The sequence below is a fragment of the Phyllostomus hastatus genome, unplaced genomic scaffold (assembly GCF_019186645.2).
Source record: "Phyllostomus hastatus isolate PE091 unplaced genomic scaffold, TTU_PhHast_1.1 phas_contig_40, whole genome shotgun sequence".
Lineage (NCBI taxonomy): Eukaryota > Metazoa > Chordata > Mammalia > Chiroptera > Phyllostomidae > Phyllostomus > Phyllostomus hastatus.
Window position 1 is genome coordinate 59,573,658 of NW_025333872.1, and position 25,452 is coordinate 59,599,109.

At 45.6% G+C, this 25,452-nt stretch overlaps 1 protein-coding gene and 1 long non-coding RNA gene across 3 annotated transcripts in view; one reads left to right on the plus strand and one right to left on the minus strand.

Annotated features, from left to right (window-relative positions):
- The window catches only part of LOC123821642, a 67,170-nt gene that overhangs the window by 25,600 nt on the left and 16,118 nt on the right, over positions 1 to 25,452 (plus strand). The window lies entirely within an intron of this gene.
- Positions 8,185 to 25,452, minus strand: part of TRAF3IP2 (TRAF3 interacting protein 2) — a 37,461-nt gene continuing 20,193 nt past the window's right edge. The window contains exons 3-9 of the mRNA XM_045843244.1: positions 24,288 to 24,480; positions 21,948 to 22,138; positions 19,771 to 19,859; positions 16,051 to 16,119; positions 14,949 to 15,065; positions 11,052 to 11,126; positions 8,185 to 8,777 (exon numbers count right to left, since the gene is read on the minus strand). Coding sequence (XP_045699200.1) covers positions 8,631 to 8,777; positions 11,052 to 11,126; positions 14,949 to 15,065; positions 16,051 to 16,119; positions 19,771 to 19,859; positions 21,948 to 22,138; positions 24,288 to 24,480 — 881 coding nt within the window. The 3' untranslated portion in view covers positions 8,185 to 8,630. The remainder of the gene's footprint in view (positions 8,778 to 11,051; positions 11,127 to 14,948; positions 15,066 to 16,050; positions 16,120 to 19,770; positions 19,860 to 21,947; positions 22,139 to 24,287; positions 24,481 to 25,452) is intronic.

A 25,452-nucleotide genomic window follows, 5' to 3' on the forward strand; every position in this document is an offset into this window, starting at 1 on the left:
AGCAAATCTCTAGAACATTTTCACTTTGTGTTCTTATAGTTTTTAATGAGCTATACACATAAAGCACTTATACCTAGTTATAGCTAGTTTTGTACATATTTAAGGAATAATACAATAAAAATTACTGAAGTCAACATGAAGGAAGTTTCAAGAGAAGCTTTTCCCTTTTGAAAACAAAAAAGAGATTTAAGAAACACTAACCAGTACAGTAACTCTCAATTTAAATGTTTGCTTGATCAGCACTCCCCCATCCTCCCACGCCCACAACCACCAACTTCATGGCTAGATAGTTCAGAATGGACTGTGTTGGTGATGATAGTGATACTTCATTTTTTGGAAAAGCAGAGCTGGAGCAGAGCAGTTTCACCCACCTGAATTCAAAATATCCTTTTTTAATAATAGGTATAATATGAACACAATAATGCTTCTCAAATTACTTTTCTAAATATGTTCAAATCCATTATCCTATTTTTGAGGCCCCATTGTGAATTGCACAAGTTACTTTCCTTTCAAGTCAAACATCTTTGCTAAGGTTGGTATGTTCTACTTTTAGTCATCCCAGCCAGCGCTGCTGGGAGTCTCACTTCAGCGTGGCAAGGCCTTAGGGTGGGGAAGAGGGCTGTCTCCAGGTGCTGCGGCAGCTCTGTGAGTCGGCTGCAGCCTCTGCCAGGCCTTAGTAAGAAAACAGACTCTACTGATCAGTGCCTCTGAAAAACTAGATGGAAGTGTTAAGCTTAAAAGTTTATGCATTGACCTCTCCTAAGGCCTCATTTTTAAATGAAAAATTTTTTTTGTTAGGATGGGTTATTCGCCTTTTTGGAAATAAGAAAATATTTAAAGTCCCCATAAATAATTATTAATTGTGAGGTAGAAAGCGAGAAGGAAAAGGCAAGAAAAGAAGAAACATTTTTGAGTATCTACTATATGCCAGGCACGATCCGGGCTTTCTCTCACACTTCTTACCTTATTCTGTCAGCCTCCCTGGGAGGCGGGCTGTCCTCTGCTTTATGGCGGAGTCTCTGAGTGGTAAAGCAATGTGCTTAAGGCCACACAACCTGTAAGTAAGTGAGCTGGGATTCATTCATACTCTGGTGTGTCTGATTACCAAGCTACACTGCATGCATGAGCGAGAAACATGTTAGGACACATCACAGACCCAACTTGGTCAGCGTTTTCTGCCACATGTTTTGTTTGGGGAAACTGGACAGTGCCAATATTCATTCATGGAGAGTGTATTTTTGCCCATTGCAGCAAATGATCATTTTCTGCTTTCTTGCTCAATTATTTGTATATTTAGCTGACAGGCTCAACTTCAAACATTCTCCACATCCTACTTAGCGGAGTGCAGAAATCCACTTGCTCTCTCCCAGCAGATCCCAGCACCGGCCAGGTTTCTGTTCTGCAGATGGCAAGGCTGCAGTGTAACAAGCACATTCTCCCCTTCCCACTTGCAGCAATGGTGTCTGGCCCTTCTTGAGGCATGGAGCGAGGCTGCTCTTTAGAAAGGGCTGATATATGCCCTGAGGGCTGCGTTATCATTTATTGGTTTAATATGCATGCTCTGCATGCTTTTTCATACTTCCCCACTTATTACATTTTGTCCCCTAATCTCAGATCTCATTTACATGGTGATTTATAGGTAGTGTGAATATTACAATCTAAAAGGTATGTGTGGGAAGAAGAAGTGAGCAGGTCTAATGTTTATTAGGAAAAACCTCCAGTCATCTGCCTCCTTGAAGATCAGACCTTGAAACTGCTTAAATGCAAGCCGAGTCCTGAGTCATCCTGAGGGTCAGGGAAAAGGGATCTGCTGGCCCACTCGCTTAGTATTTACTCTACGCTGTCTTGGGTTAGATCTTTTCACATGTCATGCCCTATCTCCCCAGCTAGAGTTTAAATAATTGGAAGGCAACAGCATGTATCACTCCTCTTTGTGCCAAGCATAGTACCTGGTACATAGTAGGCATTTAATAAGTAATTGGAGATTAGTTGCTGACTATAACTGCTGCTTAACTCACTCTGTAACCATTCTGAATGTAGCTTTTGAATGACAGTTTTATTAGAAATGGTAGCATTTCCATGCTCACCCTGAGAGGTGGGGACTTCTTCCTGTGTCTTATATCAACAGACCTAGCTTGAATCTTGGATTTTTAAAAACCTGCATGTGGAAAGGCCCTGCCCACTCACTTTGGAATGTCCCCATCTTAAAGTGAAGTCACAACATGGTTTCATGCTTGAACTTTGCGATACTATTTCTCCTGGTTGGGTTAGTGGATGAAACCCTTTCCCCCAGTGACACCAGAGATTCTATTAGTTCTCCAGGCAGCCATTTTTTTCTTATCAGGATCAAAGTTAAGGTGATGTGTGAGGGGGCATCCAGGGTGTCATCCGGGAGGCAGGGGCTCTGTGAGGGGTTGGGGGTGGTGCCGGGCGGAGGAGAGAAGCACAGACAGAAGCAGGGGAGGGGTTTGCGGAACATTAGCCGCCGGGCGCCAGGTCTGCCTTGTGCTGGCTGGCCCCCGCTGCACAGGTTCTCTTCAGTTCGGTTGTTTGGCCACAACCTACTTCAGAATCATCTGTGTTCTAGGAGCCTATTGTGAATGAGCATCTTGTTTTGACAACCAATTTGAAGTCAGAGTGGAAGAAGTTCTCTTGTAGACACAAAGGAGAACAACGAAAATATGCCTTTCCTACTTTATCATCAGTTTTGACCTTGCAACAATAAAAAATACATTTTCTTTTTCACTTGGGAGGATTGTATAAACCCTCCACATTTTGTGCGCATTTCAGACACGAGAATCTACCACCCCGGGACCCAGTCGAGAGGCATTTAAAGCTCAGGAAAACAGCAGCTCTCGGCAAGTTTCTGAGTAACTGAACTTCGTAGGTAACAACAGATTGGAAGAAAGAATCAGTTAATCTGTGAACTCCAGGGACCCTTCCTAGAAAACACAGGATGCTGAAAATTGGCCAGGTCCCAGCCTCCCCTAAACATGACTCTCCTCCCCTTGGAAGACTGCACCACCCATGGGAGAGCCTGGCCTCACCATATGCCTGGATGAATGAGTGAACAAGAGGCCTTCTGTTGGAGGACATCGCCTGGAAAGTGCAAAGGCCAGACAGGTACCTGCGGCCCAGCTGCTGCTCAGTGATGAGGCTGGCAGCCAAGCCCAGTGCCAGCTTTTCAAAAGCAGCCCTTTTGATAACACTGATTACATTTCCTTCGCTAGAGCCTTGGGCTGATTGAGCAACAGCCAACCTCTCTGGGTAACAAAGAGGAGGGGAAAGTAATCCAAACACAGGTTTTATTATAAAAACCAGGGAGTGAGAGAAGTATGTTTATTCTGTAAGATAACACACCTGCTCAGTGCCCGGGAGGCTCATTTCCATCAGTTGCCATGGCAAACTCGTTATACTTCAAGGCCATGTGGCTTTGTTTCCTTTTGAGATCTGGTCCTTGTCCTACCTTTTCTAACAACTCCAACACAATGACATGGACGCCTGTGACAGCATAATTGATTTCTCCTTCCCTCTATCAACGGGTCCCATTTGTTCTGTGCAGGACGGAGGCTGCCTCCTCCTTTGAACTCCTAGCTAACCATGAAGGCATGCTTCAGAGAGCCGTCCTCATTAACATTCCAGGTCCCTCTTCCCTGTCAGCCATAAACAAGCCCTGCATCAATGGCCTCTGTCCTTCCAGATTTACAAATGAGTGGCTCAGTTCCACGTTTTGCTGCTGATCCAGGTGCCCAGGCGGACAACGCAGGGCTAAGAAGCACGCAGGAGAAACTAAAAATAGAACAGCAGTTTTGGATGCATACCAGAGCAGCTACTTCATCTCAACTTACTTTGTACACTAAGCCTAATGGGATCCATCAGGCATGAATTCTCTCTCTCTCTTTCTCTCCCCCTCCCTACCTCCCTCCCTCTCCTCTGTCTCCCCAGCTGCCATCATTGCCTTCCTGGTGGTGGGAGCAAAGGGAGGTCAGGCAAGGGACAAGAAATGTGTGTCCTCCAGGTTTTAGTTTGCAAGTCCTGGGAGATCTGGGGACTGCAATTACTCTCCATAGGCATGTTTCTAGAAAACAACAGGCAAGCCCAGAACATGGTCACTTTTGCCCAGGTACGCTTCGGTCCAGGACTTTCATTGTTTAGCCAAGGCTCAAATATCACACTTCCTAAACACCGGGGTAGGAATGACCTAGACCCATCTCATGCACTCCTTGGAAGGTAAGTAGGGAGCCAAACAGCACTGTGTGTTCCGCTGAGACTAAGAATTTGGGAGCAAGTGCACAGTGCTAGGTGGCACCCATGGGTGGGCTGGCTGCAGGTGACTGTCCAAGGTCTGTGAAAGCCTCCCACCAAGTGTTCTGGGATTCTTTCTGAAAGCTTTTTCCAATAGAAAACTGGAACAAATACGTATGACGTTAGGAACACGCTATCTTGCCCGGGCACAAGGCCTCCCTGAATGCCAGCCCTATCGACTGAGCCAGGCTCCTTTGTGTTGCTGCTACACCTCCTGATAAAAGGTGCCCTTCCTGCAGCCTCCCCCACCCAAAGGAGAGGTTGAGTGACCCACGCATTTCTCATTTCTTCATCTGGAAGGCAGTGCAGGTGTCGCAAACAGCTACGTGTTATTCAAATCAGTGCCACCCTTGCAGCATCAGAAATGTGAGGGAAAGATGAGTAGTACATATTTCAAAATGAAAACCTTTTTTATTGTTTTTGTTTTGGAGATTGGCCAGATAAAACTAAGAGAAATTGATCGGACTAGTAGCAGGTTTTGACTGTAAGCTTCAGGAAGCTGTCAAGGTTTTTTAAATTGTGCCTTGGTTTCATATAATACCAGTACAAAATAAACATGCCAAGGTACTCCAAGAAAAGTCACACTCCATATAATCACAGCAGTAATTAATTCCCGAAAGAATTTCCCACCGAACAAGTTGCAACATGATCGTTTAATCCTCCAGCCACTGGAGGCCAGAGGTGCACCCTCCCTCAGGCCTCCTCAGTCCACGAGGCTCAATTTACCTCTGGGAGATGCCGGGTCAGTTGTTGAACAAATCTGCTATCAAAACCCAGAAAGCTTTCTATGTTCACCAAATAAATGCCCGCAGACTGGAAACCAAGACATCTAGGTTCTAGCACGACTTTTGAGGGCCCTTGAGGTTTCTGAGGGCCCCAGTTTCTCACTCAGAAAATGAAACAGCAGGTGTTCAGATTTCTAGGGGCTTTTCCAGACTAAAGATTCTGTGACAGAAATAAATGGTATGGGAATTAAATTAATTTTGGTGTTTTTCCCCCCTTGCTAGTCCATTCTTTATCCCTTTTATGGAGTTCTTCATCTCCAGAATGTCTATTTGGTTCTTTTTTACAGTTTCAGTCTCTTCGGTAAGTCCTCATTTTGTTCACTGATGTCTATTTCCGAGTTCGTCAGACGGCCTCCTGTGTTTCTTGTATTGGAACTTGTTGAGTTTTCTCAGGGCTGCAGTCTTGAATTCTGTCGTTCAAACCACCTATTTCCATGTCTTTAAACATTGATTTCCTGGAGACTTTTTCATCTTTGTGAGCTGCCTCGTGACCTTGGTTATGTGTGGTATTTGGTGGATCCCTTCTCTGCCCATCTGTGCGTGAGTGACATGTGGTTTTACTTCCTGTGCTGCTCTGGCTTTACTGATCTCTGTGGTCTTGGTGCTTTCTTTCTCCTGCCTGGCTTTTATTTATTTGGTCGGTGGGCTCATTGAGAGTGATTTTCTTGAAAACCAGTCCGCAGTCCTTCAGGACAAGTGGCACTGCCACTTGGTGATATTTTCCCACCGTCTAACCTTCCTTGTCTTTTCAGCTGCCCCTGGGAGGTGGGTCTCACTGATTCTTCCTGGCTCATTAAGAAGAAACAGAAAGATCCTGTGTTTTGAGAGACTCTTTCTGGATCATTTCCCAGTGATCACAGGACTTTGTCATCCATTTGACAAAGGTGATGATGACAGTGGGGTGTTTGGCAAAGTGGAAGAGATGGTTGATGAAATGACTCAGGTGAAGAAGGACACTTGGCAAGACCATGAAACAAGGTCTGGAATGTTCAAAACAGAGATTTATTTAATAGGAAAAAAAGAAAAGGCTTATCAACTACAATAATTTTTCTGAGGACTGAGCTGAGAACTAGCTAGTCTGATACTTTGATTGTAGCCATGAACTGAGATGTCTTTGAACAATATGGAAGTGAAATTAAACTAAGATGGCAGACATTTTGAAACCAGTCACTGAAATTAAAAATTACATTTTAAATATTAAGTTAGCCACTAAATATTATTAGACAAGAATCTAACCCTGCATTCTGCACATGTCACCCCTAAAATCAGGCTAGGTCTGAATAAAGCCGGAGGCTAGGGGATTATTTTTACAGAGTCAGCCGTACCCCCCTCCACCCCCAAACACTTGCGGACGGACATACGCGGACCAGGACAACGTCTGAGTGGATCGAGTGTGGACCTCAGCGCCAGTGCTCTAAAAGTGTTGCTGCAATTCCTTTGATGTCTGCGGTCATCAGATTCCATAGAAACTTCAGGGGTCCACTTTCATCTCTTAGCCAGGTGTCACGAGTGCAGGCACACGCACGTGCATTTTTGGGTTGCGTCGCTACCAGCTGCAACGCTTCATTGACTATCTGTGGCGCACCAGGGACCGCCCCTCCTTATCTACCTGGGGTTGTGTAGTGGCTGAGCGCTCAGCACAGTCTCTGAAGGGAGGAAGGGCTAATAGCATCACATTACTCAAGTTTTGCAAACTAGAAGCACTTTCGAGAACTAATTGCCGATGTCATGCTATTTATAACTGTGTGTAGAATCCTTAATGATGCTATCTTTTCTGGGCAAAAGAAGATGAGAAAAAGAGAGAAGATAAAGGTACTTGTTATTGAATCTTACAAATGAGTATTTAAAGTATACTAGCTTTTCTTTTATTAAAAAAAAAAAAAGACATTGCCTTGGCTGGTATAGCTCTGTGGATTGAGTGTGGGCTGCGAACCAAAGGGTCGCTGGTTCGATTCCCAGTCAGGGCACATGCCTGGGTTGTGGGCCAGGTCCCCAGTGGAGGCCACGTGAGAGGCAACCACACACTGATGTTTCTCTCCTTCTCTTTCTCCCTCCCTTCTCTTCTAAATATAAATAAAATCTTTAAAAAAAATCAAAGACATTCATCTTACTCTGTAGACATCTAGGTTATAATGTAAATATAATGAGTGTTCTTTACATTTCATAAGCAAAGTTCCTTATTCATAGCAGAGAAGTACATGTCTTCCCTCTGGTGACATATAAGGGTTGACCTGTCTCAGAGTACAGCTGAACCTTGTGTAAGAGGTCAGGCAGACAAAGGGAGTAGCAGGTCTCACTCTCAAAAAGTCTTCATACTGCCTTATTCATCTCGGGCCGTAATTAAGTCATACCTCCTTGTTCTATATCATAGGATTTACTATATTTTTATATATTTATATGCATTTATATTTTATTTTTTTGTAGACCAGATGAACAAGATATACATTTTTCCCTAAAATTATGAATGTGAGGATATTGTTGAAGAGATTTTAAAACACAGGAAGAAAATGTCCCTGTTAAGAAAATGTAATTTCATCCCCAGTGAAATATAATTATGAAAATGAAAACTCAGTCATTCCTGAAGAGTAGTTAGAATTTAGATCTTAGACCTTAAACTTTTTAGGGTCATCAGAGATACTTTTTTGTCCATGTCATTTTATAAATGAGTCCCTAGAGGTTCAGAGAGGTGAAAGGACTTGCTTAAGGTCACACAGCTAGTGAGCGATAGAACCGAGACGAGAAAACAGGTCTCCCAAGCCACGACGCTAGCCTGCATTATACATCCCCTATCACTTCATGCAATGCACAAATGTTTTCACGTGTGTCGCCAGACCCTAAGACTTACGATTCTAGTGAGAATCACAGTCATGGGTTGTGCAAAGCTGTTGTTTAAAAGTTCTACTAAAAGAATAAAGCTTCCAAGATTATGTTAAAGGGATTGTTTATCTGACTTGAATCTTTTAATACAAAGTAGTCTGTTACATTTATCTCATATTACATCTAAAAAGCCTTATTGATGTCCCCTGAAGCAACTGCCCACATTGTTATAAATTAAAATGTATCTACCTCCTTTGAGATAAGTGAAACACAATGCTACAAAAGAGTAAACATTTTATTATATGTACATGAATCCTCTTGGTCTGAGGCCACACAAGTGTTTGGCTAACACATAAAAGTGCTCTTAAGCAATGGAAGGGTGTTTGTGGTCATTTACATGTATCGCAGCATCATCCACACGATCTCCTTGCTGAGCAGGGAGAGGCCCAGACTGGACAGTCAGAGGGTGAGGAGGAGCAGGCAGTGCGGCTAAGGAGCAGGGAATGCAGAGCAGCCGGGGCCTCCACCTCGAAGAGGTGGTCTGTGGAGGTCTCAGGGGGAAGCATACTGTGCAGAACAGCTTTTCTGGGGTTGGAGGGCCCCTCAGGGAGGGACTGAGAATGAACAGCCATGAATGCTGCCAACCAGCCTCAGCTAGAAGAGTCCCCATCAGAACAGGACCCCCGCCGTGGTACGGCCCCGGTGACCTGGGGACAGGGGGTGTCACAAGGGAACCACCTGAAGGGTGGGCAGAGGCCCCCGCGGAGGAGCCACGTACTCTTCCTCTCTGAGCAGTCGCAGCAGGATGTTTTTTTTATTCTTGGGCCAGCTGTAGATGTGAGTGTTCTGAAGCCAGGTGGGCACATGCTCCTGCGGGGAGAGAACGACAGGAGCAAAGGCCGTGAGAGGGAAACCTGGATGCCAGACCCCAGCCTCAGTTCCCAAACACCTACGGCTTTCTCTTCAGGGGCGTTTCCTACTAACGATCCTGGGAGTTGCGCTGTTTTGCTTTAGGAAGGGGGTTAGCCTGTGACGTGCTCTTGGCTTCGGGTGTGAGCCGTATATCTCATTATGGAAACCACATGTGCGCAGCGTTTTCTGTCAGTCTCCCAGGCTACCTGCCCTTTGCATTTCAATGTGCTTTTCACCACCCTCACATAAAAGGGGTAGGACTGAGGTCATGGAGAGCGATGCGAATTCCCCTGTGACTTGGAAAGAAGTATGCCAAGGCTGTGCGCTTAATCTGATTCATTATCCTTTCACTCCAGCCACAGGTCTGGCTTGCAGTGGGAGGAGGAGCCCAGCAGGCCTCAGTTACCAGCAGAGGCAGAAACTGTGAGCCGGGGATGAGGGGGTTGCAATTTTAGACTGCCCTCATGGAGTGGCTGTTCTGGTGGGGAGACAGGTAACGAATAAGTAAAACGTAGAGTGTATTCGATGGTGATGCATGCTGCAGAGAAAAATAAAACAGAAAGGGGATAGGCAGTGCTGGAGCCCGGATGAATGGTCTGCAGTTTTAAACAGGGTGTTGAGGAGAGGAGTGGGCGGGGAGGGCAGCAAGCTTTAAAGAGGTCTGGTTCAGGTAGGTAGAAGAGCCAGGGCCAAGGCACCGTGGTGGGGGTGCTTGGCCTGTTCAAGGAGCAACAGTGTGGCCAAAGAAGACCGAGCGAGAGAGCAGGGGCGGGGTCTGGGAGTAGAATGGACTGTGTCACACAGGGCCTCGCAGGTTTTTCTGAGTAGGTGGCGGTCCTTTGGGGATTGCGGGAGGAGCTTAGAATAGGCCCCTGCTATGTGTCAGGCATCATGCAGGGTCCTGATAACACCCAAATGAAAAAGACACAGTTACTGCCTTGAACAGTTAATCGTCTCATGAGGGAGTCAAAATATACAGAAAAAGAACCTATTTTCTAGGTATACTCAGGGGGCAGGTGGTGGGAGCAGTCTGCCCCAAGCACAGGCAACAAAGGAAATGTCTGAAGAAGTTTTAAAAACATCAATAAAACCAGCTAAAATTTAGTCGGCTTTTTCTGTCACCATGCTCTAGTTACTCTAGACAATTGCTCCCAGTGCCTGCACTCCAACCACAGACCATTGAATCAAGGTCAGCACAGGGGGCGAGAGATCAGGAGAGGTTAGAGAGACTGGGTAACCTAAGGAGAAGCAGGAGTTCACCAGACAGGCCAGTCAGGGGAGGGCATTGCCAACAGAAAGAAAAGAGCGTGCAAAGGCACAGAAACATGAAAGAAAGGTGGATATGGTCTTGTAGTCAGTGGGAAGCTATTACAAAACTTCTTAGCTGGAGAGGTTGGAGCTACATTTTGGATGTTCCTCTTTGACAGCAGGGCAGAGCATGGGTCCAGGTGGAGACCGAGGCCAGTAAGAAGATCTTTCAGTAAGAGCAATGAGTGCCCAGCTGGCAAGGGATGGGAAGGCATACGATCGTGCAGGCTGTGAACTATGCAACCCCAGATGCCCATTCACATGACCTGGACCCTCCCTCACCCAGGGCAGAAGTGTCAATGAGGTCCTGACATCTAGGCATCCTCCAGGGTGAAGCTGGGCCTGAGCTCAGGGAGCTGTGGTCTGCCTCTCGAGATTTGTACCATGCCACTGCCTCCCCTTTGCCAACCCTGGTGCATGGCCTCAAATGGTTCTTTGGCCCAATTCCCAAACCTGCTTATACGCCCTTCTGGTGCAAAAACCCTCGTATGAACCAGAGCAAAGTTCATTTTGGTAATTATGTAGATTTCATCCCCATATTCAACAGCCGTGAGAGCTGAACTAAGTGCAAGAAAATATTTCCGTAGAACAGCCAGCAAAAAAAATGCACATATCTTGACTTTTTTGTACAAGAGATAAGAAGTATCAGATGAACAGTCTCTTTTTTGCTCCTAAGTTAAAATATAAGCAACTTCTTTGTGTGTGATGGCTGTTTGAACAATTAGGACAGAGATGTTCTATGAGATAATGCTCTCTGCTGAACTGAGTGGTACAGCTTGTGGATCTTTCTGGTAACACTGTTATCTCTAAGGAGTGATAAAGAGTTGACAAGGTTTTCCACTTAAAATCCCAGATAGCAAACAAAGCAAAGCTTGAATTCTAAGGGTTTTGTTACTGTTGTTGTTGTTGTTGTTGTTTGTTTACCTTCTTAGCATTTGGGAAGAGCACAGGGATAAATCTGAAATTCATGCTTCCTTGTTTTATGAACTCAATCTGCATCTGGAACAGAACAAAGTCAAGGTTTAATTTCAGGACCAAGGATGAAGAGCTAATGGTACCTGCAATCATGCAAGCCCACACTGTACTTTTATTGTGACTTCCTTTGTTGAGTGCCACACCCTCATACTCTGAAGCTCTCCCCACTGCACACCTGTGCCATTTTACTCACTCACCAATCATTCATTGAGGGCCTGCTCAAGGTCACAGTCCGTGCCAGACTGCAGGGTTTCAAGGATTAGGATACCTTTTAGGATCTGTTGAACTGGTTCCCACCAGCCCACAAAAGCCGGATGTGTGCCTCTTCCCAATTCTGTGTTCAGTGACTTCACATTGCTAGCTTGAAATTGGCAATGGTGACAGTGTTTACGCCATGGGAACGGGCAGATGCCATGAATCAGGATTTTGGGGGGAGTCGGGGAGGCCAGTTTACTAGAATACCACTGATACAATCCCTATGCTCACAAAGCCAGCAGTCTAGCAAGCACTCAGGTAGGCCAGTTACCAACCAGAGTGCAGTGTAAAATGCATGAAAAAACTGCCGTGGAAGCCTAAAACGGGGGCCAACTATTCTACATCGTGCTTTGAAGGATGGTTGCAAGGGAGGTGCCGTTTGGATGCTAGAAGGAGTTGGTCAGGCAGGAAAAATGGGAAGAGGGGAAGGACTTCTCGGCAGAGGAAAGAGCCTGAGCAAATGTCTGGAGGTGTGAAAAATATGTTAGGGGGTTGGGACCCGCTGGTAAGGCCTTGCAGCTGGATCACAGGATGGGCTAGGGAGGGAGCAGAGGACGGAAGATGAGGCTGGGAGGTGTCTCCCAAGCTTTAGGTTTCCCACACCAGTTCCAACTGCTCTGACACTGCAGTGGCCCAAGGAGATTTAACTGCCAGCAACTCTATCAAAACCAGCATTTGCAATAGGAGGAGTCAGAGTTTTCCAAATCCTGTGACCAGCACTGAGTGTTCAGTCTTCTGATGACAGGGACATGAGGAATTATGAGTTCCTAACTATTTCACCCTCCAATTGATTTTTATTACAGAGCAGTCTCCATTGTGCACGGAATACAAATAGGACTGAGAAGAACGCGACAGCGGCAATGAATTCACCGAAGAAATCCCTCATAAACACATGCTCTTACACACTCATGCTTATTTGCAAACACACACGAATTATCCACAAGGTGTTTTCTCAGAAACACCTCCCTTTGAAAATCAGAGGACAACACCAAAAGCATGTTGTTGTTGTTTTTCATTGCCTTGGCGGGGAGGAGGGAGGAGAGAGAGTGAGAGAGAAACATTGATGGGTTGCCTCTTGTAAGTGCCCTGATAGGGGAATCAAACTGACAACCTAGATATGTGCCCTGACTGGAAATTGACCCTGTGATCTTTTAGTTTATGGGACCATCTCCAACCAACACAGCCACACAGGCCAGGACCCAAAAGCATGTTTTTTTTGTTTTTTTTTTTTAAGATTTTTATTTATTTATTTTTAGAGAGGGAAGGTGGGGAGAGGGAGAGAGAGAGAGAGAGAGAGAGAGAGAGAGAAACATCAATGTGCGGTTGCTGGGGGTTCTGGCCTGCAACCCAGGAATGTACCCTGGCTGGGAATCGAACCTGGGACACTTTGGTTCCCAGTCCGTGCTCAATCCACTGAGCTATGCCAGTCAGGGCACAAAAGCATGTTTTAAAGTGACCCAAGTACTGGGCAACTAAAAGCACCCACCACATCAGTACAGACACGTGAAAGGAAGGGCATAGTTTACAAGCTAAAGTGAAGAACCGGATTTCATGTCCAGCTTCCAGGACACTGCATGTTGTAACATTTTGTTTATTCACTAGGCTACTCAATCTGCGGAGCGGCCAGCGGCAGCAGTGCGTGTTTATTTTCTCTCGTATTTCCAGATGCTGGCTGTCTGTGAAGTTTCTGGCTGTGCGATGCACTGCCTCCTGGGCTCCTCTTCACTCCCTCTGCCCTGCAGTTTGCTGCTGCCTAGAAGGGACCAGGAAAGCAGCCAGGAGGGCAGAAGGCACTTCTGTATCTGGCCTCCTCAGCCCCTTCAGTGATGAGGAAGGGCCCAAGACATCGCTGCCCCAAGAAACTGAGTTTTGAGACAATCTGGTTCATGGCTGGGCACAGGCAGGCAAGCTTCAGGGCAGAGCTGTGTGTTACTGCCTGGCATTGCCACACATGAGCAGAGCTTGACAGGCTTCCTCAGGAACTGGTAGGGACCTGGAGCCCTTCCCACACACCAGCTGTCAGCTCCCAGGGCTGGCTGGTTCCTAGAGATGCAGACAGGACATCGAGTGCTTGGGGCCCATGCAGACATGCAGCAGCAGACAGCCAAAGAATGGCAGCACCCACAGCCAGCCATGGACTCTTAGGGCAGAACTGGTCCTTTTCTGGGCCCTGACCCTGGGCTGTCAGAATGGGTGAGAGTGGGATAGTAGGGGTTCGTGTCTGAGGGCTCCATGGCATTACTCTCTGACCTCACCACCAGGCCTGGGCTTTTACTCTGGGTTGGTTCTGAGCTCATATAAGTTGTTGGCACTTGGTAGAGGAGGAGACAGAGACCCTGAAGACCCAGAGGGGGAACACCCACCCACCCTGCCTCTTTCGTGTGCTCCTGATCCACAGGGCAGACCTGATTTAAGTCAATTTCCCTTGAGGTCAAGCTGTAAGACCCTTGGCTGCCTGACTGCCTCCTGCCTGGTGCTGCTCCCCTGTGCCATCTGGACCACTTCTACTCCCTGCCCCATCCTCTGGCCTGGTCAGTGATCCCTTAGGCCCGTTCCAGGTGTCTACCCCTCTTGTGGAATACTAGGGCTGAAATGGAGCTTACAAGTTCTAGTCTAGCAATTTTCAAGACTTATAAAATCTCATAATCCTTGTTAAAAAAAATAAGCCTGAGAAAGGCAGATGAGCTCTGGCTGAAATGGGGTGAAAGGCCCAGAGCACCCACACCCCCAGCACATAGGAACACCCATCAGGGACTCCATGGGAGAGTTTGAAAGTCACAAGTCTAGTCTGGCATCCTAGTCAAGCATGACTACGTCTGCAGCAGCTCTACGGTCACGGGAAACAGGAAGTCTGTTAGCCCATAAAACAGCCAGGTCAGAGTGCTCTATCAGAGGCTGAGTAAGTCTAATGCCCTATAAATTCCTCCCTCTGGTTTTAGTTTGACCAGGTCCCATAGTTCATGAGCTATGAACAATAATTGCTTCCCTTGACCGGGCATCCAATATGTGCCACACACTCCAGAAACATTTTACTTCATCTTTACAACAGCTTCGCAAGTGTTAGTGACCCATTCTACGACTAGAGACACAGAGGCACAAAGGGGTTTTAGCAGTTGGCCCCCAGTCACACAACCCACACACGAGGAAGCTGAATTTGAACCAAGTCTGTCTGATGCAACAGCACGAGTCCTTTCCACTCGGCGACTCTGCCTCTGTGAGCATACAGGGGCCGGTCCGACACCAGTGCAGGAGCCTCGTTCCTCACAGCCCTGTCTGTGGCCCCTCCCAGGACTTCACACTTATTGGTAAATAATCAAGCTGGCGGAGCTCTGCTCTCAAGAATCTTGGAACGTAGAGATCACAGATTAATCTTCCCTCGTTGCTGATAAGAACACTGAGTCTCAGAGACGTGGTGAATTGCCCAAAGTCCCAAAGGTAGAGGGGCCAGAACCCACATCCCCCTCTCCTGCCTGGGGTTCTTCACCCGTATCTGCTGCCTTCACCGGGTCTCTGGTGAAGGACAGGCCTTCATGGAAGAAAGAGCTGGTCTCTGAGGGCCTGCGAGGTGCTGCGTTTCCCGTCACCACTCACCATTCGATGAATGTACTTAGTGTGTAAGCCGTGCTCATCCTCGTCCAGCTGCGACTCAGCGCCTTCCACATCCTGTTTGTATTTGGGGCTGATTGCTACGATTATCATCACTGTCTTCTGTTAATGAGAGGGAGGAAGCATGTTTATGAAAGTGTAAAGTGTGGTCCATTTGGTGAAGGCAGGCTGGAACCTGGCCAGCAGGGCTGTGAGCTTCCTCTGACACAGTGGAGGGTGGAGGGCTGGGCTCATTCTCGTGGACAGTGAAAGGCACTGGCAGACTCCTGTCTGCCCCTCTCCTCTCTGTCTCCCTCCCTGGCTCCCTTCGGACACGCAGAGTGAATGGCTCTAAGATGTACTCTTCTAAGTGGATGCGGTTTTGTCCACCATTTTCCACAGCCATCACTAATAAATGGCTAATGAAAGCCGGAATCACTAAGTGATTCTGCAACATAGCAAAACGGCTCTGCAACAGCAGCAACGACAACCCCCCTCCCTCCTGCAGATCTAAGCTGCCAGGTACCGCGCTCCTGCCTGCCCTGCTTGTAGCAGCCAGGAGGACCAGACCCTGCCGCACAAAGCAAACGTCAGGTGGCAGACAAAAGGAAAAGCCACAAAACCCCAGCCTGCTGATGCTCTGGCCCCAGCCTCTCTCTCCAAAGGCAGCAGCCAGAGTGCGGACTGGACACGCTGGCAACAATCAATTTCTATCTTGTTAAAGCACAAAGTGCCTGGGAAAGCTCTTCAGCCCCGTCCTACAAAACACTCGGGGTGGCCTCAGATTAAATTGAATTCTGCCGCTCCCTCCCCACTCCCGCCTTCATTTCCTCCTTTCCTATTCTGGTCAAAAAATTGTTTGCTCTGATTGTTATCAACCACCTGTGTCTGGTTTGACCGTTATTTCCTGCCGGTGCCTGTCCAGGAGGGCGACCCCATCCTTCCTTTCCAAGTCCTTGCAGGGCTGCCAACAAGGGAGGCTTTGTTGATACTTTTTCAGCCTGGGACTCGGGTGGGGGGTATGCCAGCGCTTCTTTCATAAAATAGCTTCATAAGCTAATTGTCTTTCTCACCGGGAAACAAACTCAGAATTTCAGAATGTACTTACATCTCTAAGGTAGCGTTCCATCCACTTAATGATATCAATGCCTCGGATTCTATCCTCAAAAATGTCGATCTACAAGAAAAAGATGTGGGAGGTGGCTCTTAATGAGAAGCTTTATCTTGATGCTGAGCAAGAGAAAACACGAGACCATATACATTTAAAAAAAATATTAATGCTGTTTGCAAGGAGGAACATGTAAGTCTGAAAAACAAAGTACAATTTTCTTAAAATGTTTCCCATTTCAACAACAGTAGGCATTGAATTATTTAAAATCTGTAATTAGGATGCACAGGTATACATCAAAATGTATCTTTGCCTACACAATAATTATGTTTTAAAAATCTGAGACCAGGACCACCGAGTTGGAGGTAAGCCAATAGTAGACAAACCAAGTATATCTATATCTATATATACATATATAGTTTGAAAGGCAGACATGATTCTGGAACATCTTAGTGTACAAGGATTAAGATACAATTGTGATGCTTTACTTGCATTAATCAGGTCATTATTGTGGTATTATGTCCAGTTTCAATCTATATGTTTATAAAGGATTGTATGAGACTTGGAGCAAATCCAAGGAATAGTCACACAAACAATTACTAAGATGGTGGAGGAAAGGTTTATGATGAAAATCAAGAGGTAAACAAATTGGGCCTTGAAAAGACATATTAAATGAAGTCTTTGAAGTAGTACTGGAAGGGGAGAGAAGCCAGTTATTTTATTTTACATAAGACCAGATGTAAGGCCTTTCTTGGGCTCAGGTTTGTCCTACAGCCAGAGACTAGTGAGTGTGTATAGGGGGCTCTTGATTGGAAGGGGAATTACATGCTGGAATGGGTGACTCAGGGAGAGTGTCCTGAGGCGGTGTGAGTTGATTCAGCTACACTGCTCCCCAATCGGTTGTCCTAAAGGGCATTCTGCAATTTAGGACTGATCAAGTTGAGTCCTAGTCATTCAGCAAGCTTTCCGTGCCATCCACACTCTAGTCTCACCTCTCTTCTCCCCACATGCTTACTCCCTACTTTGGCATCCTTGCACTGCACCCTAAAAGCACAGTGCAAGACCCCCTGCTGTCTGAATCCTCCCCAAACTCTACCCCAGTGTGACCACAAGTGGTATTGGACAATGAACCACAGTGGTATTGCACAAAGAATGTTATTATAACATTCTCTCTTTCACTAGATGTCTCATTTTTGTCTGCCTTATCTCTTCAACCTGGGTCCAGGCCTCCTAGAACGAGATCATGCCTCACGTGCACCAAACTGGCAGATACACACAGGACATAATGCAGGTTTAGGGTGTGTCCTCTACTGACGGGATGGCAAACATGGAATGGCATTCCTTTTGGTTTGGATGACCATCTGCTGCTTTAAAATGTCTGACATCCAATGACTACGTCAAGTAATCCCGAAAAAGCTCTTGTTAACTCCTTCTTCCTGTGCCAGTAATCTACTTCTGTTATACACGACAGAAGCACCATGAAGTTGGGGCTCAGACAGACAATTTGGCTGTACTCTTGGTTCTACATGTCCTATTCTCCTGACTCTGGAAACATGACTACAATTCTCTAAGTCTTATTATCTTCATTTGTAATATGTGGTTAATAAACATACTACCTAGGGTGGTTGAGAGGATTAAAAGGAGTAAACATGAAAAAGGCATCTCGTAATGCCAGACGCGATGTAGGTACTCAATAAATGGTTATTATTATTATTATTATCCCAGCACCTCAGTTATTTCCTGCTGGGAGCTGGACACTCTGGGTGGCACAGTGTACTGGCCATCATCCATTTGTCTCTCCAGACCTCTACCACAGTCCACAGCTTCTGTCAGGCCATCTTCCCCACATGGCCACTGTTACCGGCCAAGTTGTGTAGCCCCCCAATCATTGAAGTATTAATCGCCCCCACTCATGCCTCATAATGTGAATATGTTCGGAGATAGAGCTTTTAAGGAGGTAATTAAGGTAAATGAGGTGGTATAGGTAGGTGGTCTCTGATCCCATAGGATAGACATCCTTATAGAACGAGATTAGGACACAGAGGACAGACCAAGTAAAGACAGCAGGAGAAGATGGCCATCTACAAGCCGAGGAAGAAGCCTCAGAATGAAATCAATCCTACTGAAACCTTGATCTTGGACTTGTAGCCTCCAGAACTGTGAGGAAATAAGTTTCTGTTGTTCCCAGTCTGGGGTACTGTATGGCAGCCCCGGCAAGGCAGTGCAGGCACCTGTCCCAGGCTGCAGCAACCGCTGTTGCTCGCCGAGTTAGACCTCGGCGTGGTAGCGCAGTGGCGTCACCTCCCCACTTTCACTCTTCCCAGGACATCGCGAGATTCCCTGTGGATTCCCCAAAACGTACCTAGCGTTTTAAAAATAGTCCCTTTTTAAAACTCTCCTTAAATTACCCATTAAGTTTTTTCTCCACTAAAGAGATCTTAATGTATCAATCTAGTAACTTAGCTGTCAGGACTGGGATGTGGGATTCTACCACAGGGCTCCATAGTGATAAGGGTGAAGGAGCAATTTAGATTCTGCCTACGCAGCCCCTGACTATTACGGTCACAAAAACCTGTCCTCTTCTCCTGAGGCAATCAGTGCACTTATTTGGAAATGACCAAAAGTAAGATCTTTTCTGAAATGTTGGCCTTCTGTGCTGTGATTTGGCTTTATGTCTTGGTTGCCACAGCACTACCTTATTCCAGAAATGAGAAATTGAAATGTTGGCCTCCATATAGTCATGAAGTTGGAGTGTATAAACCATATGACTTTTTAAACTTTCAAATACTTCCATTTTAAAAAAATTATAGAATAAAGAAAATATTCAAATAAAAACTCCTCTTAAATAACGTCAAATATTTAAAATGGACATTTATTTACTAAATATTCCCTCTTTATCCTTCAATGCTCTTATCCATAGATAGTTCCCTTCATTTTTTGCCATCCTCTAGAATTCACCATCACTAAATACCCAGAGGAAGCCTCTGGGAAGGAAAAGAAGTGATTTCAGTGTTTGAGGAAAGCCAGCCTTCCAAGTAGGCTCCTGTGATATTTTATTTATTCTGAAAAAAAGTTACATGGCTTTAAGCTGTTGCAAGGCACTGCAGGGGACTAGAGGAGCGTGTGCTTCCTGAGATTCCCGAGACAAGATCACAGTGAATGGGAGGGCTGGGCTGTCTACCTCCCCTGGAACTAGACTAGACCAGCCGAGAACCTGGCCATGCAGTAGAAGCATCGCTGCTGCGTCCAGATGCAGAAAGGCAGCTGTGCACAGTAGGGGCCCAGGCTGCAGGGCTCCTGTTTCAAACCTCACAGCCCAGTGTCCAACAAAAGACCTTGTAAAATAGGCGGGAGGCCTGGTAAAGCCTGCAGCCTCCTGCATCAGGAGGCACAATCTAAGCAGGCATGAAAAAGGGCAAAGGTTACAGAGTGTGGCAGGAGGCTGGTGTTTCCTTGAGGCCAGGGGTCAGGTACGTCTGGGCTGTTCAGGGGTGCTCGGGGTCACTCACTCAAAAAGTGTGCAAGAAAAACATGCTGGAGATTTTGGATACATTAGAATTAAAAAATAATTACTTAAGTTTATAAGTATTTAGTTCATAATCACACAAATCAAATAGTATAGTTTAAAACATTAACAGCTATTATCATTTGTCTCCTTTTGTTTTTCTTTTTCTGCATTCATTTTAATTGCTCAGTCTTCTCTTTGAATAAAATACTTACTGCGGTTTGGAAGCCATTCACTAGCAAAAAGTTCACAAATTTCACCACCTCCATAGCTGTGTCCACAGAATAAGTGATAAAGACTTTCCCTAAGAGAGATTTTTCACACTTATTAGAAACTAGTCAAATAATAATAATTACATTTTGAACAACACTTGTACATTTTATGCAATGTCTTTTGTTCTAGAATAATAAAGGGAGCCTCTGGATGGGGTTTGTCTAAGGGCGTGTGCATGCAGCAGCATGGATCGCTGTCCTCAGGACATAGCTCTTGTGAGCCCAGAGGAGCAGGGGTCCGTCCGAGGGCCTGCAGACTACTAGGGGTGCATGGAAAGAAGAGGCACAGGGGAGAGCACTGGCAGGCTGAGACAAGCCAAGGGGGTCTGAAAAACCACATGATGCATTAACAAAACATCCACCCCACCCCCACAACCTGCATGTCCTGAAGATCAGGCCACCACCTGGTTTCTTAGAGACACTTGGCACTGTGCCTAAGGAATACTCTACAGCAGGCCAAGAAGCTGCATCTTACTAAGGGGCCACCCTGCAGTGTTCTCCTTTGATCTCATGATGCTCTCTGCTGCCTTGAATTCTTGCTTGACAAGAGCAAGTGAGGGAAGAGGGAAGGGGGTTCCCCACCCCCTCTGCCCCCCTCCCTCCGCATCCACTTGTGGTGGGGGAAGGCCAGGAAGTTGGAGTAGACTAAAGCACAAGTCAGAAATGTCAGTACAACTTCAGCAGCTTAAAGGAGAGACGTTGCCTCTGGGCATTCGGCATCACTGCCTCCCTTGCTGCTCCCTAGGTCGACCTAGAGCAACAGACAGCGTTGTGCCTCCCCATTTGACCCAGTCAGCATGAGAATCAGTGTTTTCTCAGGCTTAAGCCTTGGGGAAATTATCTGGCTAGCACGTTAATGTGGTAGATGAAAAATCTTTGTGTGTTGGTTTTTGGTCTGGAATGAACCCGCTAAATCTCAGGAAGGCCCTGGGACAGAGAGTGGAGAAGAGGGTGGAGCTGGGGAGAAAATATGAGTCTGTATATATTAATCTATGTTTATGCTCTTATTTTTTAAAACATGCCTCTCAAATGCAAGAGTGTACAAAGGTCATACTGGCTCATTTAAGGAGGCAGGTGTATCGATGGCATTCAACCTCTTTTCTTCTCAACACCCAACATTCAACCAATTCCTATGTAAAAATTTAGGACACCCTTTACAGATTATGGTAAGACAATTATGATTTATAGACTGATGCCAGGACTATCTCCTATTCAGGGTAGCATCCATTCTTCAGAAATTCTCAAAATTAAAATGCGTAAGATTTTAAGAAGATTTTTAAAAGTTTTTGAATGAAAAACAACGATGGGTCATAGTAATAGAAATCGTTCAGTCCTAAATGACTAAGGAGCACAGATTTTAGGAATGAGTACATGTAAAGGGTTTAATTTTCAAGTTTAGTTCAGAGAAGTGCCCAGATTTGGACAAGACTTCTTGAAATTAACCCGAGCTTATTGAGCAAGCATGGCAGAATGTAACGATTTCACAAGTGGTGGCTGTTTTCTTAAAAATTCTAGACCTTACTGCCCCTTACTGACCTTACTAGGAGAACATTTTGGTGATATTTCAACATTTTTTGTTTCTAGCTGCAAAATGTGGAAAAGGAATGCATTACCTGACACGTAGTCAAATGTTTCTTTAAATAAAAGTCTTAGTTTGCGTTTGGTTGTAAGGCAGCAAGGAGAATGTGAGACTGCTTTTTTCCCAACAAGATTGTTCATCCCTGCAGGAAATGACCTCGTTCTTGATGGCTGCTGCTAATTTATGGTGAGACGCTAGTTCCCAGGCCAATACCACATGGGTATCCAATCAATTTACCCAGGGACAAGTCCACTCAAGAGCATTGTTTGGAAGAGGGAAAAAGCACTGGGTTTATTTGTTGTTGGAATGTGTGTTTAGGAAAATCTAGTGGTAAGCACTTTGTGAGTATTGCTGGTAGAGTCCAAATCACTAAAAACATTCTACAAAATGTTGGTTACTTTTTTAGCAAAGAGCAAAAAAGTACATTTTATTCTTACTGTATATATGAGAAATATCCAAGATTATGGATGAATAATCATGAAGCACTCTCAAAGTATAAGGTCGGACAAGAAGAAGAAGAAAGACACTGCAAACAACTTACGTAATTCCTCTGGCAAATTGCTTATTTTCAGAGTTCCCCTGGCTGGAGGGTTACTAGGGGGTCTGGGGACAGCAGCTGGAAATGGAGCCTGGGGGCACTGTGGTCTCAGCTCTGCAGGACACTCCCAGGACTCCTCAGGGGCTCCAGCTCTGTTATGTGGCTGGTTATGCAGCTGGTCATGCAGCTGGTCCCTGGAAAGGAATACATTCACAATTAAAATGTTCATTTTCAACAAAGGCACACCTTGAGAAACAGGAAGGCTTTCAAAACTATGGGAAGATACCAGTGAGCTCTCTCTCTCTCTTCTGTTTCCATTTTTTTTTCTGAGCCACAGGGTCAAGGGTTGCTCCATGGAGTTTCAGTTAATGAGCAATGGGGCAGGTTGCCATGAGTAAGGGTCTGTGCTAGGGCTCCAAAGAGGAAAGCAGGGTTTGATTTCTCGACTCAAGGAGTGCCTAAGTGGGAGGATAAGTCTCACGGATAGGGCTTATAAGGCCACCAGTAAAACATAATATGTTGTGATACGAGGTTGGCGTTACAGGCATTCAGGTAAAAAGGACTTTTACCTCGTGATAGAGAACATCTAATTATGTATCAAAAAGTAGAATGGCCATGCAAATTTAAAAGCATTTATGTTGTTAATATATGGACGAACATCTGATACTGAAGATCCTTTCGGGACATTTCTACCGCATGGTCGGTTGGCATCTTTACTATTCCTTTGGTTGCCGGGATCCCTATGAACGTTCTGCCAGAAGACCCGTCAGACACACTCATGTGAGGTTCGGAAGTCAGAAGGAAATGGAAGCCATTCCTCTGCTACTTCTGTGGTTTCTGTCGATAAGTGCGGTCATGTGGTGCCGAGTTCCCCGGGAATCAGCCCAGTATTCCGTTACCAGCTTCGCAGTGTTGTGGTCAGGGCATGGGTGTCCATTTTTGGCCAGTGCCGACACAGCCGGCACAGAGGCGAGGCAGGAGCTGCAGTGCGGCCGGCCACCGTGTTCTGGATTGTACCATGGCAGCGCGGCCAAGAGGGGTGGGCTCCACGGTGACTTTCTGATCCTCTGCCGCTCTGGCCGTAACAAAGGAAGCAGCCTGTTTGGTGCCCTTTGCTGGGGTGTTGCTCTGGGATCGTCCCTGGACGCCCAGCCTCAAGTTTGCTCCTCCGACCTCCAATAATTTTGTAAGCACCTAATTTGCAAATGAAGCTCCTGCTTAAAATAGCTAGAGCTAGTTTGCTGAATTCTAACTGATAAATTTCCTTTACATTTCCAGGTAGTAGGAACATGGATGTTTCTATTTGTTTTGTGTTTGAGATTATTTTAAATTTAAAAAAAGATTGCAAAATATGTGCATATGCCAATTTTTAATAGATTATTGCTTATATTTTCATATTTTTACCCAAAAAGGTTATCAGAAATTCTGAGATGTATGCAATAGGATTTTAAATAAAATTATACATAATCCAAACTATATTTCTAAAATTTTAATATTTGAGGGAGTTATTTTTATTTTATATTTTTACTAATACAGAGACAAAAATTCTACAAAATATGCCTTCTGCTAATAGGAATCCAGTTCCATATCCTTCTGGCATTAAATCCCCTTATCCCTCAAGTTGTTTGGTTGTTATAGAAGACATTTGCTCATTTGATAAAGGTCATAAATTGGGAAGCTCCATTTACGAGTTTTTCCTACATATTTGAGATACATAAATTGAGAGAAAAGTGAAATTTGAAGAAGAATCAAAGGACAACAGTGAGAAGAAAAATGAGTGAAATGCCACACAATTGCAGTCAAGAAAAATCAGAATTGGTTTTCTGGAAGAAATATAGAAAAGACCTAATAATGGCATTCGACAAGTGTGAATGCTTTGGTTACAAAAGAAAATCACAGATTATTTTAAATTTCTACTGGGAACTAATTGAATTTAAAATTCCAAAGTAAGAAATGGGTGTAAACAGGCACACAAACTAGGGATGTAAAAAAAGAACCTCCTAGAAGTGGAAGTCGTTCTCAGTAAAACTAAAACTCTATCTCATGGGCTAACAGGTCAGGTGATCTGAAGGTAAAAGAATCAAGTGTGAGTCAGCACCTGAAGGGCCTTTCTTTCAAGAGAATTTTGATCAGTCATCAGTGGCTTTATAAGTCTGGTAAAGAGATTCTTGTCAGCCAGCTTCCTTTTCCTCCTGACCTGAAAAGTCTGCATGGGGCGTTCCACTCTGTGGCTTGGCCACTACACTGGGGAGTAAAGCAACAGCGTTTTGATGCACCTTGTTTGCATCGGCATCATGCTTTTTCATGTTCAGACTGTCTGCAGGTTGGAGCCTTAATACTTACAGATACCTCGGGAGCCCGGGGGAGGAATGGTCTCTTTGAGCCAGCCTCTCTCCTTCGTCCCAGGGGCTGGGATAGTTCAGGATGACCTTCTGCACAGGGTGCGGGCCTCTTTCACTGGCTCCCGGTGGGGGCTGCCCAGGCAGGGGTTGTTGGATCACTTGCTGGTAGGCTGCCCGAGGGTAGTTGTGGCCATCTGTAGACGAAGACAGCCAAGAGAACAGGGAAGACTGACTCTAGCCCCTTCGTGTGAAAGGAGAGGTAAGCTCGTTGAAAATGTTTGCCTTGATCCCAGCTGAGGATTCCAGGCGTCAGTTACCACCTCTACGATGTTTGCCATATTTCAGTACTGTCACTTACTTGATAGTTTTTATTAAATTGAGTCATTGTGAGTGTTTTCTAAAATAAAAACATCTACGAAATCCCGAGTTTGGTGTTCTAATTGGAAAGTGCAAAGCTCCACACAGGCCCCTATTTTAATAAGATACTTAGGATAATCCAACCATGAAGAACCTCTCCCACATCACCTTTCCTACCGTAATTCCCCCAAGTTCCTAGAGCCCACGGCTAGGAAAAATTGTCCCCACAATAGATACAGAATCACTACTTTTCTCTCTTTTCTCTCCAAGTGGCCATTCACATACTGCTTTCTTTTACAAAGAAATAAATGAATGAAAACTGGACTCATACCTCTGGAATATAGCCAACCAGCTGGCAATACCACCCAATGTTTTTGGTCCTCTCTTGCTAAAGCCTACGTGGACTTGAAGCCAGGTCAGTAAAGAGAGGGCAGGGCTCGGAGCACAGCCAGGCCTGGCAGGGACTTATGTGACTGTGTAGCCTAGGAGAAAGTTGGTCCCACCAACCCTAGGAGCAGCAGAGTTTTGAGGGAAGAAGGGCAGCCTGCCTGTCCAGGCGAGAGAAGAGCACCGAAGGCCAGAGGAGGGAAGCAGGGCACCAGGTACACCTGAGAGAGGAAGGCTCTGAGGGACTGCCCAGGCCCAAAGTGGCTCAGGTGTGGGAAGTCTGAGAGGTGGGGATGTGCCTTGGGGGTGGGCCCAGGCTCTGAGGGAACTGGAGAGAGCCAAGTGGGTAACCCTGCAAAATGAGCCGTGAGCACCTCCTGTGAGCCTAGCGTTGCCACCTCTGTCCACATAAGAAGCTGGAT